Consider the following 19,421-nt stretch of genomic DNA (forward strand, 5'->3'; position numbering starts at 1 on the left):
CAGAATCTATTGTACATACTGTGCTAACACTTCTTTGTGGTCACTTCTTTGTGGTTTGAAAGAAAGGTTAAAGAGGCCATCTAGGTCAAAATTGAACAGTCCTCTCACAACAGAGAGCGGGGGATACAACATCATCTATCTCCAACAGGAGATGGACAACACAGTTCTTTTAGCAGTTCCAGGAAGGCTCCACACCAACCTTTGGAATAACCATGATCTGGATGACTGAGAATCTCCATAGATGTCTGTGTTAACAGCACAGAAATAATAGGCTCCTCCCATTATTTTTTTAATGGAAATGTGGATGTGGAATTCTCACATAACGTATTTGAGCACTCACAATACCAGAATAACATGAGCCTCAAGATTGTATAAAGCTAAAGTTATTGAGATATATTGATACTTACGTGATACAAGCAGTCACTCCATCTCCTTGAGTTACACACTGCTCTGTTTCTTCTAGGTTTGGACACTCACTTTCACTGCCAATAGGAAATTGCTTTATTATCCGTGTTCTTGTACGATATCCTTTCGAGGATGTCATATCAAAACATGTTTTGGAACATGGGCTCCATTCAGACCATTCTGACACCTTGCATTCCTTTGTAATCACACAAGACTGGAACGTAATTGGCAACTTTTCTTGTTGACAAAAACTGTAAAATAACATTAGAGTGTTTAAGAAATTGATTAATTCATTAAATTCCTAATTATATCCCCTAACCAAATTTGCTTTAGTACAATAGCTTCACAAAAACAATTCCTACATGCCTTTTGTTATCTTCAAAACTGATTGGTTGGTTAATAACACATTTGAAGCATTCTTTTACTAATTCCTCCAATCATATGCTATAATTTGGTTTCAGTATCAGTTCAATGTCAATCACAAAAATGATAAAGGAACTTCCATATTATTGCTGTATGCTACTTTGATGAAACAAAGTGCTAAAATATTTCAGAAAGCATAGGAAAGTTGAAATCCATGATCTGGTGACTGAAACATTTTAAATTCTGGTAAATAGTAAGGCATTTTGGAAAAATTCTCAAATTTCTGAGGGAAAAGAGGGAAATGAGGGAATACTAGATGGCATAACTAATTGGCCCTTTCATCAATAAAAGAGGTAATATAAAAAAACAGATGACTAAGGGTAGCTATCTGTTTGAAACAAGATTTCAAGGTTTAAATTTAAGCCTATTCACATATACACTTGGCAAAGAAAAGACTATATATCTGAAAGCATGGTTGGTTTACTACCTGTTTATCAGGGGTGGGATGCTATTGGTTTGGCCTAGTTCTATAGAACTGGTAGCTGTGAAGAGCATCTGACACTGAACTGGACTGGTGTTTGGCCCACCCACCTGCCCAGGCTATAGGCTGTCCTTTATTCCCTGCTTTCCTTCCTCAGCTGCTTTGCGTGGCACAGCTGAGGTTGAAAAAGCAGGAAAGAAGAGGATTTCAAATGCTGCACACCTGTGTGCAGCGCTTGTCAGCTGTCCAGGCGGCACAGCTGATGATTTCTTGCAAATGCTGCACACACACATTATGATGGCAAATCGCTCCACGGGCTGGAGCCTCCCCTCCCCACCCACTCATTCCTTATCTGGCATGCGAGCCATCCAACTTGCCTGATTTGGTAAGTTGCTATTTTTCCACCCCCCACAACCATCAGCTGTTCTGCTCTGCCAGGAGATTTAGATTAGCTAGAAAACAGGAAATCCTTTGATTTCTTGCTTTCTAGCTAATCTAAAAGCAGAGCCGAACCTTCTTTAGGACTGAAGCTGTTCAGTGCTGACTCAGGTAGCCGATTCATATAGATAGATCTCTAAGTGAATCTGTGATTCTGTGAACAACTCAGTCTGCCTACCTACTTTGCCTGCTTTGGGGTAACAGTTGCTCTTTTTAATTAAAAAAAAACCAAAACCAATATTTACATACATGGTCCGTTATGAGTTAATTTTGTGAGTTTGCTTGCTAGCAAATTTTATGTGACAGACTCAGGTAGCCGATTGCAGAAAGACAGATCTCTAAGTGAATCTGTAATTCTGTGAGCAATTCAATCTGCCTGCCTACTTTGCCTGCTTTTGGGTAAAAGTTGCTCTTTTTTATTAAAAAAAAATCAATATTTTCATAAATATTTATAATATTTACATAAAAGCCATGCCCACCCAGTCACATGACCACCAAGCCACACCTACAAATTAGGCCACACCCACAAAACCGGTTGTTAAGAAATTTGAATCCCACCCCTGCTGTTTATAATGAAAATTAGAAAGAAATAAGGGTCATGGGAAGTTCTGAATGTGGGACACAACATTTTTTGGAAGTGAAAAAGATCAACTTTGAGAAAAATGTACACTGAATAAAGGAAAGAGACAGAGGGAAAGAAATGAAGACAGGAAAATTATGAATGAAAATATACTAGAAGATACATTAATCTCCCAATGGAATTAACAGAAAATGGACCTAAGGAAAAAAAGATATGGAAGAGGGGAGAAATAATTATGTTACAGAATGCAGCAGAAGTACAGCTAGTGGGAATGACAACAAAAGGATAATTGGTGGGAATCTTGGTCTAAGACATTGTAGATGAAAAAAATGTCTATAATTGAATGCTGCAAAACAATGAGAAAATATGATATAATGATGGGCATCTGCAAGTGGAAACTTGAATGTGCAAGTGATATCATGAAGCAAATAATGCTATCTGGCACATGACAAAAACTAGAGCAGCTAGATGAATACAAGTTTTCTGACAAAATGTTCATCAATGACGGAAAACGGAGAAATTTTAAGATATGCAAATACCAGTAAAAATAGTGGAAAGTATGCATAGATTGAATATATTACATTTAATATATTGTACAATACATTGTATGTTGCAAAATGGATGTTTATATAATGGAAAGCTGATGAGTGCTTTAATACATGGAAGTGGAAGGTGTACATGCCACAAAAATTATAAAAGAAATATATATGGTAAAATAAGGGAAGAAAGGGTCAAGCATGAACAGATGCTGAATAAATGTGGATTGAAAACAAAAGTGAGTAACATGAATGTAAGTGCAGTAAAGTGGTTTGGTCATGTAAAGAGAATGAATGAGGACCAACTGCAAAACAATTAAATGAAAGAAGAATAAATAGGTCCAGATGATAATGATTTGGTGGAGTAGATAAGATCCTAAAAAATAGGTACGTTTAAAGAAGAAAAGACAATGCATATGGATGTGCTAGAAGCAAAGGTGATTTGTAAGGCTAGAAAGACACAAAGAGGTAAAGTGAATTGTGTTGTTGTAAACCAGATTTATTTATACTCCTTTTTCTTTTTCTTATCTCATGCTCTTTGATTTACATTTCTCATTTCTTTTCTGTGTTCTGCATAATGTTGCATGCCCTGAAAGGAAACAACATGACAAGTATGTATGTATGTAGTTAGAGGAAATCAAAAGGATAGATTATCACAGTGATTGAGGAACCTGTTCCTATTTGTTAAAAGTAGCAGTATTCATTGATTTAAATCATTCCACATTAGTCAGAACTGCTGTTATTTAAATAGATAGAAATAATATTACTAAGTGTTCCATATTTGTTCCAAAGTCAAGAAAGTGGTTTTTTTTTTAGTCTGGTGCACCTGTCATTGTCTTTTTAAAGAATCCATTTTTCTGGACTAATACAATAGCCACATGAACCCAGGAACAAATGTGTTTCACATTAAGAAAGCATTCAGGGAGGGAGGAAAGTCCAACATTAATATGTGCACTTTCTGTACAAACCACATCTTAGCTTAGCAAGATAGCCTTATGCAATCAAATCAATCCCAAAGGTGCTTTTTTCAAGATGCAACTGGACTTTGTTTTTCCTTGAAGACATTTTGCTTCTCATCCAAGAAACTTCTTCAGTTCAGATCCAGAACTGAAAAAGCTTCTTGAATGAGAAGCAAAACATCTTCAAGGAAAAGCAAAGTCCAAGTGCCTTTTGGAAAAGAAAAAAAAAGCACCTTTGAGACAACCATGACCTTGGTGACTCAGAATCTCCATAGACAATCCAATCAATCAATCTACTAATAACAACTATGTATTTAAATACCAGTATCTCAATTACTTATATAATGAGAAACTCTGAAAGCATCATTTATTGATCTAAATGTATATTCATAAATATATCTCTCACCAGCTTGATGACTTTGTTTGTACTTGGATTAGAAACTCTCAGAAATACGAGAAAATAGCTGAGGACCAGAAAATATATGCTTAGTCGGGGATTTCAATGCCATTGTAGATATTGAAAAGGATTACACCAGTAAGGAACAAATTGGGGGAGCGGGGGGAGAAATGCCTACCAAAACCATTTTTGACTTAATAAAAGAAACCAATTTGAAAGATATATGGTGAAAAAGAAATCCAAATGATAATGGCTATATATTTTACTGAAGTCCACATAAATCTTGGCTGAGAATTGACATGGCAAGGGGAAACAGGACAATTGGAAAAGACATGTACAAAGTAGAAATAATGCCCAATATATGGGCAGACCACAACCCATTAAAAATTATTTGGAAAGGGCAGAGGAAAAGAAAGATGACATGGATATTAAATTCTCAAATTTTGAAAGAAAAAGAATACAACCAGAGAATAAAAAATGAATTAGAAACTGTTTTAAAGATAAATTTAAAGGAACATAAAAATTTGCAGAATTTGTGGGACATTACAAAAGCTTATATGAGAGGAATATTAATAGCCTACATAATTAGGAAAAATAAGACAGAACGGAAACAACAAAATGAATTGCAGAAGAAGATAAAAGAATAGAAAAGGGACTTCAAAAAGACCCCAAAAATATGATAATGAAAAAAGAAATAATGATGGTTAGACACAAATTAAATTTGACATTCTTAAAGGAAAGAGCACAAAATTGGAAATTTATAAGGCAAAATGTTTTGAGTCAGTAAACAAGCCAGGTAGATGGCTAGCCCATAAGTTAAAAGTAGAAAAAGGAAAAAGATTACTTCAGCAATTGAAAGACAAAGAAGAGAATATATGCTGTCAGATGAAAGAAAGAAAAAAACAGATTATGCAAAGCTATTTTGGGGAATTGTAGAAACAAGAGGAAGTTATGGAGGAAAATATAATAAAATACCTATAGGAGAATGGTCTGGGTTTGATTTTGGAAGAACAAAAGGAAATATTAAATAGAGAAATAACCCCAGCAGAGTTGAAAAAGGCAGCACAAAAGCAGAAAAATAACAAAATGCCAGGCCCAGATGGTTTTCCTAGTGAACTACATAAAAACATATATGAAGTATTTGAACCAATAGTATTAGAGGTATATAATGAGGTGTTATTGGAAACTAGGGTGCCAAAGTCCTGGTCTGAGACATATTTCACCCTAATACCAAAGGAAGGTACTGATCAACAAATGATTTCAAATTATAGACCAATTTCCCTATTAAACATAGATTATAAAATATTTATGACAATTCTGGCAAAGAGAATGAAACCAATTCTAAGTGAGATCATACATTCAGACCAGAACGGCTTTCTGCCAAATAGACAAATTAGAAACAAGATCAGAATAGTGTTAAATACAATGGAGTATTATGAAGCACACACTGAAAAGCAAACAGCATTATTTTTTTTGGATGCACAAAAGGCCTTCGACAATCTTAATTGGAAGTTTATGTTATAGCAAATAATAAGAATGAATTTCGGTACTAACATATTAAACACTACAAGCCATATATTCTACCCAAACAGCAAACATGCTACTGAATGGAGATCGTACAGACAAGTTTGAGATAGGCAAAGGAGTGAGACAAGGGTGCCCACTATCATCCCGTTGTTTACTTTATCCTTAGAAGCGTTACTTGCCAGTCAGATGAAATTCAAGAATAAAAGGGATCAAAATTAGAAATGAAGAATACAAGATCCAAGCATTTGCAGACAACCTGGTATTCATAGTGGAAGAACCAATAAAAAATAGACAAGTACTGCTTCAAGAAATAGAAAAATTTGCAGAAGTTGCAGAATTGGAAAAAAAAATGATAATTAAAAACTGCACTGCAAAACAGAAAATAGAATTACAAAATAAAATGGGACTATAGAGTGAAAAAAAATATTTGGGAATATGGCTATCTACTAGTGTTCATCAATTAAAGAAGACAATTATACTGAATTAATCAAACAAATTAGGAGGGATTTGGAACTATGGGGGAAACTACAGTTATCAATATTAGGCAGAACTGCAGTGTTGAAAATGAATACCCTACCAAAATTGATGTATATCTTTGAACCTCAATGAAAGAAATGTCAAATGATCAGCAAGTAAGCACTAGACGAAAGAAAATAACATGATAGGTTATCAAAAACAAAAACCAGGTCAAAAACAAAAAGCACCTCTTTTAGATGATCCCAATAAAATTAGGAAAACTCTTTTTTACTGAATTAAGTAAAATAAGAACCAAATTCATCTGGCTGGGCAAGAAACCACACATTAACTTAAAACTGATGCAGGACAGTAAAAGCAGGGGTGGTTTTGGGCTAGTAGAATGGGAACTATATTATCAGGCCATGGTATTAAATTGGATTAAGGACTGGGTTAAATTAAAAAACAAAATAATACTAACAATAGAAGGCCTCCAGGAACCTCCAGGAAGGTAGGCACACTTACTTGTAGAAGAAAAAAAAGGCAAAACACATGCCTGTTTCAACCAACACTTAATAAAAGATTCACTAATACAGACATGGAGGAAAATTAAGAACAAGCATTATATGAAAATACTATGTTGGTTGTCAACCATTGAGGCCATGATACACCCAAATAGATTGAACTTAAGGAAAATGATAAATTATAATGAATTATTAAACACCCAAGGGAAACTAAAATCAAATCAAGAACTTAAAGAACAGGGAATTACAATTGATTGGTGGCCATATTTTCAAATTCAAAACAGATACAAAACAGACTCAGAAGAATTTGGATTCAATGTGGGGCAAAATCAATTAGACAAAATTTTAATTGGACCGTAACAAAAACTTATATCCAAAACATATAGATTTAAAATGGAAAAGGAAATGTTTAAGAATACTATGATAGCCTGGGCACAAAATCTCAGTTATAATATAGATTTAGAAGAATGGGAAAAATTACGGAACATAAACTATAAATTAATAATAACCTCAACATATAAAGAAAATTTATATAAAATGTTTTATCTATGGCACTTAACCCCGGCAAGATTAGCCAAGATATACCCAAATACCAGCCCAAAATGTTGGAAGTGCCAACAAGTTGATGGTACCTTTTACCACATGTGGTGGCTATGCTCCAAGGCCAAAATCTATTGGACCAAAATCAAAGATTGGATACAAGGAATTACGGGTTATAAAATTGAATTCAGACCAGAACTCTATTTATTGGGGATAATCAAATATCAATATCCGAAAAAGATAAAATATATAATCTTACATATTTCTAACAGCTGCTAGAATGGCTTATGCGCAAATGTGGAAAGGGCCTAACATTCCAATAGAAGAATTCATCTTACAAAAAATAACAGATTGTGCAGAAATGGATATGCTTACATTAAAAATGAAGGAAAAAGAAGAATCCAATTATTACTCAATTTGGCATAGATAGTACTAATAGTTAGAAAATGGAGATAAGGATTGAAAAATGAAGATTATATAGAAGAATCCTTAAGAAAATTATATATAGATATGTAAAATAGATAAAGATTGATATTAATAACAAACATCAGTATGGATAATTATTGGTGAGGTATATGAATAGATGATAGAAAATATACGATAAAATTGTAGGTTGATGCAAAATGCTGTTGAAAAATGTAAAAATGATTTGTACTGGTGGAAAGCAATAAAAATCATTTGCAAAAAGAAAAAAGAAACTCTCAGAAATTCCAAGGCTTTAGGTTAGCTTGGGAAGTGCAAAAACATCCAGAAGATAGCAATAACAAGCCACTTTGGTACTGTTGCCAAGAAAATTCTATGTATGAACCAGGAGTTGAGCTCTATATACACAAATACAGCTATAGACATAATCCTTTAGAACCTATTTCAACTATCCCATTGTATTACATGCACATTATCAATATATACCTATATCAATGATTAGATAATCAATTTCTAAAAATTATTAATTCATCAATTGTTTAATTGTTTTATTGTTTTAATTGATCAGTGTGATTAGTGTTTAATGCAAACAGTGTGATTACTGATTAATATAAAAAAATCAAGCTTAATGTAATTTAATTGATTAGCAAAATTAGTGATTCAGTGAATTTAATTGAATAATGTATTTAACAATTAGTGTAATTAATTAATTAGGCTGATTGTTGCTTAACATAATTACTTGACTAGAAAGATTGATTAATTGGTGTGATATTGGCATTATTGATTACCCAAAATTGTTTTATTAAGCAATTTAATCAACGTACTATCTCAACAAACCCACCATGCCAGTAAAAAAATCCAATACCAAACCACAACCTAAAAAAAATAAAATCCCCACCAATGAACCACAAGGCTCCTGCACATGCTTTATATGCTCTGTAACTCTAAAGGTTAATGAAAATTCCATCAAATGTTCTCTATGTGAAAAATATACTCATCATGACTGCTTGAAATTACCCTAACAAATGACTCAATTCCTAGAAACATCCAATTATGCATTTCCATTTTTCTGCCCACCATGCAAATCCAAACTGGACAAACATATAGCCCTGTTTGAAAGAGTTGACTCTATAGATACACGAATATCATCCCTTGACACCATAGTAGCATCCCTGGACATTTTAAATGAAAGATTAACTAACCTTGAAAAAAAAAAAGAAGACGCAACACAAAAACCTGAACATCCAATAGCTAAAAACCAACAACTGCAACCTAATCCAATGGCTACAAACCAACACTGCAACCTAATCCACAAAAAAATATAAATCCAACAAATAATATTCCAATCCTCATCAGAAAAGCTGTCGAGCATGAACGAAAGAGTTCTAACGCTATCTTATTTGGTCTAGAGGACATCAATAACAATGATGATATCACAATTCTCCGCAACATCATCAGTGACTATCAAGCATCAAGCATCTCCCTGATGAAATACTTGACATTTCACACATTGGCCGAGAGCTCAAAAACAGAGACGGCTCTGTGGCCCCACGCGTCTGCAGAGTCATTTGCAAAAATGAATTAAGCAAACGTAAATTCATTTATACTATAAATTCACTCGCCAAAAACAACACCAACCATAAAAACCTCTGACCTCGTCCTGACCTCACCTTACAGCAGCGCATGCCCACTCCCATATACTACGCACAGAACTCAAAAATCATCTAGACGATGGAGAGAAGGACCTGTACATTGATTACCATGCAGACTGTATCAAAAGACAGTCACATAACCCACAATGCAGCATCCAAACCTTCTTCAACCAATCCACCATCACACACCCAAGACTAGGCACGCATGCCCCCAACTACCTCAATTCCAACTACTGCTGGCCTTAAATGCAAGCTACTCAATGCAAAAAGCCTTGTAAATAAAATACCTGAATTTCTCCTCTTACTAAATACGGCTAAATTCAACATCATATTTGTCTGTGAAACATGGCTCAACACATCTCTCCCTGACTACATTACCTCAGTAAGAGACTATCATGTTTACCGATCCGTTCGTGAAATCCGTAGAGGAGGTGGTGTTGCTATCTTCTATAAAAAGTCCTTACATCTAAAAAACATCCAAGTTACCCAAGAGCTTGTTCTTCCTGAGACCATTATCTGTGAACTGACCTTAAATATCACATTTTGGTTCTTACTATGTTACAGAGCCCCTGATTATGACACTGAACATGTAAACAAGCTAAATACACTACTAACTTGGGTAGCATCCTGCCCACACGCTTTTATCTTTCTTGGTGACTTCAATCTACCTCATATTAACTGGACCCTAAATGAATGTACAACTGAACCCATACATGCAACCTTCTACAATGCTGTAACAAATCTGGGACTGGAACAACTAGTAACCAACAATACTAGGCTTAACAACCGCCTCAATCTTCTGCAATAGTTTGAATTCAATTTACGGAATACAAATTAAAGAACCCTTTTCCAACAGTGACCACAGCATGATTGACTTTTGTCTCAACATACGTCCACACAAAAATCATCACAATGACAAAATCCCTAATTATAACTTCAAAAAGGCAACTATGATCTTCTAATCAATGACCTCTCTTCCCTTGATTGGCAATTTCTATTCACTGGATGCAATACTGTTGAAGACCATTACAACATATTCTTACTAGAAATCAAAACAGCCATCAAACTATATGTACCAATAACAACTCCCCAAACCAGGCAAAACAGATTACCTATAACAATAAGGAAGCTTCAATCCAAAACTAGATCACTTTGGCAAAAAAAACAAATCTGGTCATGTTGCCAACTTCAAAAGCCGATACAAAAATCTATGCCACCAGATTAAAACTGAATGTACTAATAATCACATTAAACAAGAAGAAAACCTTCTACGCACAAATTCCACTCGTGCTTTCTACAATTTTGTAAACAACAAACTAAAAGATTCAAGATCCATCCCACCCCTGAAAGGACCTAATAACAAAGACAACATCATCAAAGCAAACCACTTTAACACATTATTTGGCTCAGTATTTGTAAATAGCAATGGATCAAGCCCAGTACTTCCTAGTCGAACCACAGACAACTACAATGATCTAATACATATCGATTTTACAGAAGACATTGTTGAAAAAGCACTGCACAATCTAAACCCATCCCTATCTATTGGACCGGATGGAATATGTGCCTACTTCTTAAAAAAGCTATCCACTGCCATAGCTGAACCTCTAAGCATAATCTTTGAAAAATCTTTCAGGACCAAATCCTTGCCAGAACTATGGCCACAAGCCACAGTCATCCCCATCTTCAAAAAGGGAGACCCCAGCCTAGTTGAAAATTACAGATCAATCTCCTTATGCTGCGTCAGCTGTAAAGTCATGGAATCAATTATTAACCAATCCATTATCCTCCATCTAGAGACAAACAACCTACTCTCTAATAAACAATTTGGTTTCAGAAAAAAACTATCCTGTAATCTGCAACTCTTACACTGCAAAAACATATGGACTACACAACTCGATCAGGGCAAAGCAATAGACACAATCTACATAGACTTCTGTAAAGCCTTTGATTCAGTGGTACATGACAAACTACTACTAAAACTAAAATCTTATGGTATCTCTGGACACCTACATAATTGGAGAGAAGCATTCCTGTCAAACAGACAACAAATGGTCAAAATTGGGAACGTCCTATCAAATTCTGTACCTGTCAACAGTGGTGTCCCCCAAGGCAGTGTTCTAGGACCAACTCTCTTCATACTCTACATAAATGACCTCTGATCATATTAAGAGCAACTGCGTTCTCTTCCCTGATGATGTAAAGCTATTCAACACCATACTTCTTCAAAAAGACCTCGACTATGTATCAGAATGGTCAAACAAATGGCAACTTCAAATCTCAACAAATAAATGCTCTGTCTTACATATTGGCAGAAAAAAATCAGAAAATAAAATACATGCTAAATAATCAAGACCTTGTTGAGGATCCAAACTTTGTAAAGGACCTTGGAGTACTCATCTCTAATGATCTAAGTGCTAGAGCCCACTGTAACTACATAGCCAAAAAGGCAGATCTATACTTGAATACAGCTCATCAGTCTGGAACCCATATCATGTATCTGATATTAACCCAATTGAAAAACTCCAGAAATGTTTCACAAGAAGAGTTCTCCACTCCTCTACTCATTGCAGAATACCTTATGCCACCAGACTTGAAACTCTAGACCTATAAAACCTAGAACTACGCTGCCTCCGCTGCAATCTAAATAGAATATATAAAATCATACATTGCAATGTCCTACCGGCAAATGAATACTTCAGCTTCAATCATAACATACAAGAGCACACAATAGATACAAACTCAAGGTTAACCGCACCACACTTGACTGAAGAAAATATGACTTCAGCAACAGAGTGGTCAATGTTTGGAATACTCTACCTGACTCTGTGGTTTCTTCCCCAAACCCCAAAAACTTTAACCTTAGACTGTCTATTATTGACCTCACTCCCTTCCTAAGAGGCCTGTAGGGGGTGTGCATAAGCAGCCCAATCGTGCCTACTATCCCTGTCCTATTGTTTTTTATTTTTCTTATAAGTATCTCTCTCATGTATTCAAAACTATATTTATTCTTCTACCTGTATCTTGTAAGTGATTGATGAATCAAATAAAATGTAAAAAATGTAAAATCTTTCCTTTTTGTATTCTTCATACTGTTATGTAACTATTAGACTGGGGAATCCAAGACAACTTTAACTATTCTTGTTTTAACAATTGTTTTAATTTAAAAGAAATCAGATGAAGTATTGGATGTAAGTGAAAATAGCCATACAAAAGTTTAGTTTTCAATCAAGAAACAACAAGAAAATGAAGGATTTTCAAATTATAAATAGAGGATAGAATCTCAATCAAAACAAGAAGTGAGGAATCTTTGTAAATAAACTTTTAATGTCAGACAGTTATTTTTAAAAAAACTATCTCATTTTATCAGAAATGCCGATACTACTGTAAATCCCTTATCTAGAGTTTTTTCTGTTCAATATGTTATCAAATTATCTCTGGAATTAGCATTATAAAGAAAAAATGGCAGTATTATTTTTGTTGCAAAGTCTGCATTAGGGGAGAGTATTCAAAAAACTTATGCAGCAATGCTTCACTGAGGTAGAGAAATATTATACAGGAGAATGCAAGGAACAGCATGAGATAGATTATTTCATGATGTGCTGGTTGCTAAGTGCTAGTTTCATAAATTGATTCTAAACACTCTACTAAGATGTAAGATGCATAAATTAGTTTCCAGTCTGTTTTAGTGGAGCATCTAAATTCATTTTTAACATAAGAATAATATCAGCTGTATCTATGGAGGGTGATAATTGTTCAGGAAATCTCCACCACCATTGTCTAATTATCAAATAATATTTTGAAGTAACATATTACAAACAATATAATGTACAATAATTTATCAATCTACAGTATAATTTGTTATAGATTGATAAATTAATCTAATAATGTAAAACAAAAGATTCCCACTGCCGAAAATCTGAGCTTCAACAAACTAGTTAAATGCTTTATTAAATAACCTCTATTTCAACATCTACAGTGTTTTATGTTTAGTTATACATTTAGATAAAGTTGTACAAATGGTGCTGGAAAACAGATACACATGCAGAATTAAAACATAAAATATTAGCAATATGCCCATCAAAATACTCCTGCTTCAATATAATTAGCCATTCTATTTATTGTTTTTTTATTATCAAATAAAACTAAAAAATAATACACTGTAGTATTGAGAAGAAAAGGCAGGTCATCAGCCATAAACAGGAAAAAAAAATAGATTGGAAAACTGTTTTAAAATGTTTATCAAATTAAGCTGTTACAGTCTAGTGCACAGGTGTCAAATTCGTCATATCATGTTGCTATCACATGATGTTTTGCAACATTTTTCCCATTCATGGAGCTATGGTGGCATGGCCTGAGTGTGATGCATCTGACCTATGGACCTCCAGTTTCACATCCCTGGTCTAATGCAATGGCAGGATCTCATATCTCACGACAAAAATAGAATCATGCTGTTATGACACAAGCTCTATCACGTATTTATAAAAAGATGAAGACTTGTGGAGCAATAGCATGATGCTGTTTTCCTCATTTGCCGCTCTCCAAACTTTGCATATGCCTCTGATTCAGTACTTTGGGTGATGATGAATGCAGGCTAACCCCTTTTAAAAATAACAAATCTCCGCTACAGTCTTAGAATAGAATAGAATAGAATAGAATAGAATAGAATAGAATAGAATAGAATAGAATAGAATACTTTATTAGCCAAGTGTGATTGGACACACAAGGAATTTGTCCTGGTGCAAATACTCTCAGTATACCTAAAGAAAAGGTACATTCATTAAGAATCAAGAATCATAAGGTACAACACTTAATAATGGTCATAGGGTACAATTAACAATCAAATCATACTAGGAAACAGTCAGTATAAATCATAAGGATACAAGCAACAAAGTTACAGTCCTACGATCACAAGTGGGAGGGGAGGGTGATAAGGAGTGATGAGAAGATTAACAGTAATAGTAGTGCACACTTTGTAAATAGTTGAACAGTGTTGAGGGAATTATTTTTTTAGCAGATTGATGGCTTTTGGGAAAAAAAACTTTATATAAACCCCTGTGAAAGAGGCTTTTGAATACCACTGCCCAGGATCAGAACTAAACTTATACTTTCGGGGAGGAGACTGCCTGGAATTAAAAAGAATTTATGGTAAAATCTCAACAAGACTTTCCAAAGATACATCTTGACTGAAACATCGCAACAAAATAGTAAAACCCCAGGAAGAGAAAGTGAAAAAAGAAATAAGAAGAAATAGCTTGGGACTATTTGAATTATTTGGTGATCTCTGGATTCTTGTTTATTGCATTTGAATGACTAAAATCAATCGGGTGGTTGTTTAAAAGTGTTTAAAATGGCTCCACTTTTAGAAGAATTGAAAATGGAACTTTAAAAGTACAAAGAAGATGCACAAGAAGGGAGAGGTTCTTTTGGCTTCATATTTCAGTTCTTGGAAATAGAGATTTGGAACTATGAGAAACAATAAGAAATGCCTGAAGAACAAGATGATTGGGACAAAGAAGAAGCCATCTTTAATGAACAAGTAATCTCAGGTGGGGAAAGAAAGGAAAGGGGAGAAAGAGAATGGAAAGTTTAAGATTGGGAAAAACAACCCCCAAAAATAATAGAGTGAAAAATAAGTCTAAAATCAGAAAGCAACAGAAGAGGGAAATGCAGAAGAGAGAATTAGAAGTAGAGAGACAAGGGGGTAAAAAGGGGAGGGAGAAGAAGAGAGGGAAGAAAGAAAGGAAAAGAAGTTATAAAGGACAGAAACAAAATATAGAGAAACTGGGCCTATTTAGAGATAATGGGTGAAATCTAATTGAAAAAGGGATTCTGCAAAGGTACATAAGACAGTATTGTTATATTAGAAATAGAAATAATTTCAGAAAATATGAAACAATGTATGATTAAAATGTTTGATAAAATAGTTATTGTAACAGTGGAATGCTTGTCAATAAATAAATGTAACAAAATGAATAGTTAATTATTTATAAAACATATGTGAAGAGAAATAAGGGAAAAATTAATTATGGAGATTATACGTGTCTTTAAGGAAGTATGATATTTAATTGAAAAGAAATGTTAAAGATGTTAAGACTTTAATGAATATTAATGATAGAACTGATTTGGAATGGAATGAGGGTTTATAATTACATATACTTACAATCCTTTTTTTTAAAGAATATAGTGTATATTATAAGAATGTACCAAGCAGAATTCGATTGGAAGTTATGTATTATGTATTAAGGTAAATATCGAAGTTTAAATAAGAGTTGAATGGATAAAATTAAAAGATATAAAGGTGTCATATTCCAATTAGTAACTACAGGAGAAAATTCATTTAATGAGAAAAGATAATATGAAATTGAAACAGAACAGACAAAAGTATAAATATAATGATTTGAATTGAGATGAGATAATCAAAATAAAATTGAGAAAATTAAAAGAGTGGAAAAACTTTATAGAAAATGCAGAATAGTAATAAGATATAGAATAGAACACAAAAATGAGCATGAAATTGAGTTTGTGTCTGTATAAAGAAGTGCAACCCAGGACCATGCTATTTTCAAAAGAGATGTTTTATTTGTATTTTGTGTGTGTGAAAACCCAAATAAAACTTTATTAAAAAAAAAAAGAACTAAACTTATACTTCCAAACAGGGTTGGTCTTCAAAAATTTTAGCAATGGGTTTTCATTGCCCGGTTGCTGGATGGCTGTGGCCATGGTGGGTGTGCCTAGTTGGCCTCCTGCACCATGGTGGGGGCCATTTTTCCCATCCCCAGGCTCCAGAGGCTTTCCTCAAGCCTCAGGGAGAGCGAAAACAGCCTCCCCAGGCTCCAGAGGCTTTCTGGGAGCCAGAAATGGGACCATTCCTACATTCTCAAACTTCTGGGAGATCTATTTTTCACCCTCCCCGATCCTCTGTGTGCACCTTGCACTTACCTGCATCCAAAACAGGCTGCATGAGGACTCCTGGAGGGGAGGGGGGACAGGAACAGCTAGGAGTGGGTTTGGGGGGGGTTCTCCGAATTACACAGAATTTTAACTAGGAGCTCTCCTGAACTCCTGAGAACCCCCAGCAGCCCACCCCTGCTTCCAAATGCTCACTTTTTAAATGGTTGGCCTGACACTCATTTCCATTTAATTTTGCTATCAGCATTAAAATCTGATGATAAAGCAAATTAGAATGCCCTCATCTTTGTTCAACTTTGCTCAGAAAGTTAATTTTATGGCTGAACTCTCAGCATATTCTGTGGGAAGAAAGCTGTAGGAATGCAGGCTCCATGTTCTGATGAAAAGTACATAACTACATAAAAAGAGCTTTCTGTACCTTTTTAACTCAATTTTTTCTAAGTAGCTACTATTGTTTGTAAGAATTTCTGGGTGGGGTTCATAGAAAGGCACATTTGACACTGACAACTTGAGTAATATAAATATTAGGTTTCAAAAGATCTTTCCTCTGTCTAGTGTTTCCTTACCATTTCTCGTCCCCTGCCCCCAATTTGCTGTAAACTGCCTATTTATTCTTGAGTTTATTGTTATTATTTTACTTTGGCAATTCCATACTACTCCTCTCTTTTATTCCTTGTTTGCTAAAAGTGTTAACATTTATTTTTCTCTACTTGATTTCCTTTTGATTACAGACTGATTCTTCCATTGTTCTGGAGTGAATAATGTAACTAAATTCAGTAGGGAAATGCTGCCAACATAATCTCTGGGTACACATAGAAAAACAACAATTGAATGCTGAGTTGTTCTTTCCATTTCAAGTTGAAAGGAAAGAAAAAGACTCTCCTACATGCAAAGAACAAAATAGTTTCAGGTTAAATATATAGAAGCACCTCATTTATCAGAAATGGTACATTTAATTAGTTATACTGTATTATCTTTACATAAAGCAGCGACTGATTCTGTATTCCAAAAGCTGAGAGATTCATATCATGGTAAAATATGGAAATTCTAGAGTTTCCTTATTTCTGGCAATTAAATTTATTTAGGATCCAATCTGAGTCAGTCACTGGGACCAGAGATAGTCTTCCAAGCTTTTGGGCTCATGCTGGAGCCCATTCTCAGGAAATTTCTCTATGTGTGCACAGGGCTATTATATGCACAGTATTTATGAAGCTGCATGTGGGTTTTTAGTTGTTAATTGGAGTGTTGATGGCCAGCTATTAAGTCATTGGTTATGGTTTCCTTGTGCTGCTATGCCCTTGGCTTCTAAGTACCTGGTAAGGTGGTGGTAAATCAGTACTCCTGCTGACTGATAAGAAGCCTGTTTCCCAGGTTTTAATTGTTTCCCTGGCTATTTTTTGTCCCTGCTTGGCCAACAATCCAGCATGAGTCTGAAAGCTTGGAAGACAAATCTCTGTTTCCAGTGACTGACTCAGATTGGATCCTGTAATATTATCTTGGGTTCATCTATTTAGTTTTCTATATTATTTAAGCCTCTCTAAAATGATAATTTTAATTTATATAAAATATAAACTTTGTCTCTCTGTGTGTGTATATAGTTTAATGCAGTGCAGTGCAGTGCAGTAGCTAAAAATCATACATGCAAAGGTGGAATTCAGCCTCTTCAGATTGGTTTGAGTAAACTGGTTATTAAGATTTTGTGCAGTTCGGAGAACTGGCTAATTGCACCACTGGATGGCCCTATCCACCCTGCACAACCCAGCCTTATCTTGTCTTGACCACCTTGGCCAGTGGCTAGAATCATGCCTGCACCCAGCTATTCTCTGGTTCCTTCACTTGTTTGCTTGCCCAGACAATGCAGCACAGCTGATCTCCATGCCTCACCAGATTGCCTGTCTCTGCCATGGCCTACCATGCTGGCCACATTGGCTAGCTGATCTCTGCACCTTGCTCGCTCTGTTCACCATGGCTGCCTGCAAAGGTAAGCTGCTTGGCCTTGGTGTGGAGATGATGAGGCGTCATTGCCTTTCAGGCCTGGCTCTCGCCATTCTTTCATTCACATGCCACCCATTCACCCTTCACCTCAGGTCAAGGGATGTGCCAGTTCCTGCCTCTGGCCTTCCCTGGGGCCTCTGCCTGCTTTCCGCCCACTCAACCTTTGCCTCAGGTTGGGATATGCACCAGTTTCTGCCTCTGGCCTTCCCCGGGACCTCTGCCTGCATGCTGCCTACTTGCCCTTCACCTTGGGTTGGGAGATGCACCAGTTCCTGCCTCTGGCCTTCCTTGGGGCCTCTGCTCGCATGCCCATCTGCTCACCTTCACCTCAGGTGGTAGAATGTTTCCTGCTTCAGGTCTTCCCTGAAGTCTCCGGGTGGATGCCGCCCACTTGCCCTTCATCTTGGGTCAGCATGCCAGTTTTTTACCTTTCTAAAGAGATACCTCCCCCACACCGCCTTGCTTGCTCATGCGGTTTCACCCTTTGCTGAATCGGTTTGCTTACCTGTTTCCCCATATCCAGAGGCCCCTTACTCACTCTGCCCGCTTCTTCCCCACAACTGCCTTTCTTTTTCATCCCAGGACCGTACTTTCCTCCCATGGCTAGTGGCAGAGGTGAAGGCAAGCCAGTCACTGCTCAGCTCCCCTCCAGCCCACATCTCACCTCCCCACCAAGATTCTCTGCAGCTGCTGGATCTCACCTTCCAGTGGGCAGGGGGCAATGTGATCAGGCACAATTGTCCTTTCATGCACGGTCCCCAGGAGACAGGCCAGGAGTGCCTGGTGGGCTTGAGCTAGGTAGGCTGGCTGGCTTGTGAGGCAGTGATGGCTGCCAGTTCTGGGATTGCTGCTTCAGGGGATGAAACCTGGCCTGGATATGGTGGGCTGCGCTCGCCCAGGTGGCTCCAAAATTAAATGCTTCCTTTTCTTGAAAATTCATACAGACATCATTAAAGGGAGAAATGATGAGTGAAGGAGAACATCATTTCTCACCAAAAATGCAATAAAATAGAGAATAAAAAAAGATTACTCTTTGCAGAGTTATAAAATAGGTGGTGCCTGGCTCAACTGGAAGTAACTGTGAGACAGATTTGTGAGATGGAAACTTATCAAACAGACCCAACCTAGAAATAAGAAGAAATTTCCTGACAGTGAGAACAATTAATCAGAGAAATGGGATGCCTTCAGAAGTTGTGGGTATACCATCACTGGAGGTTTTTAAGAACAAATTTGTCC

General features: G+C 35.9%; 1 protein-coding gene across 7 annotated transcripts in view; it reads right to left on the minus strand.

The window, feature by feature from the left end:
* Window positions 1-19,421, minus strand: part of THSD7A (thrombospondin type 1 domain containing 7A) — a 323,850-nt gene that overhangs the window by 126,514 nt on the left and 177,915 nt on the right. For all 7 annotated transcript variants that reach the window (XR_015740118.1, XR_015740117.1, XR_015740116.1 and 4 more), the window contains exon 5: window positions 408-656. Coding sequence is in view for 4 of the 7 variants with exons in the window: in XM_026706331.2 (XP_026562116.1) it covers window positions 408-656 (249 nt within the window). In the remaining 3 variants the exon portion in view is untranslated. The remainder of the gene's footprint in view (window positions 1-407; window positions 657-19,421) is intronic.

This window comes from Pseudonaja textilis, chromosome Z, assembly GCF_049901715.1.
Source record: "Pseudonaja textilis isolate UNSWEBS1 chromosome Z, rPseTex1.2, whole genome shotgun sequence".
NCBI lineage: Eukaryota > Metazoa > Chordata > Lepidosauria > Squamata > Elapidae > Pseudonaja > Pseudonaja textilis.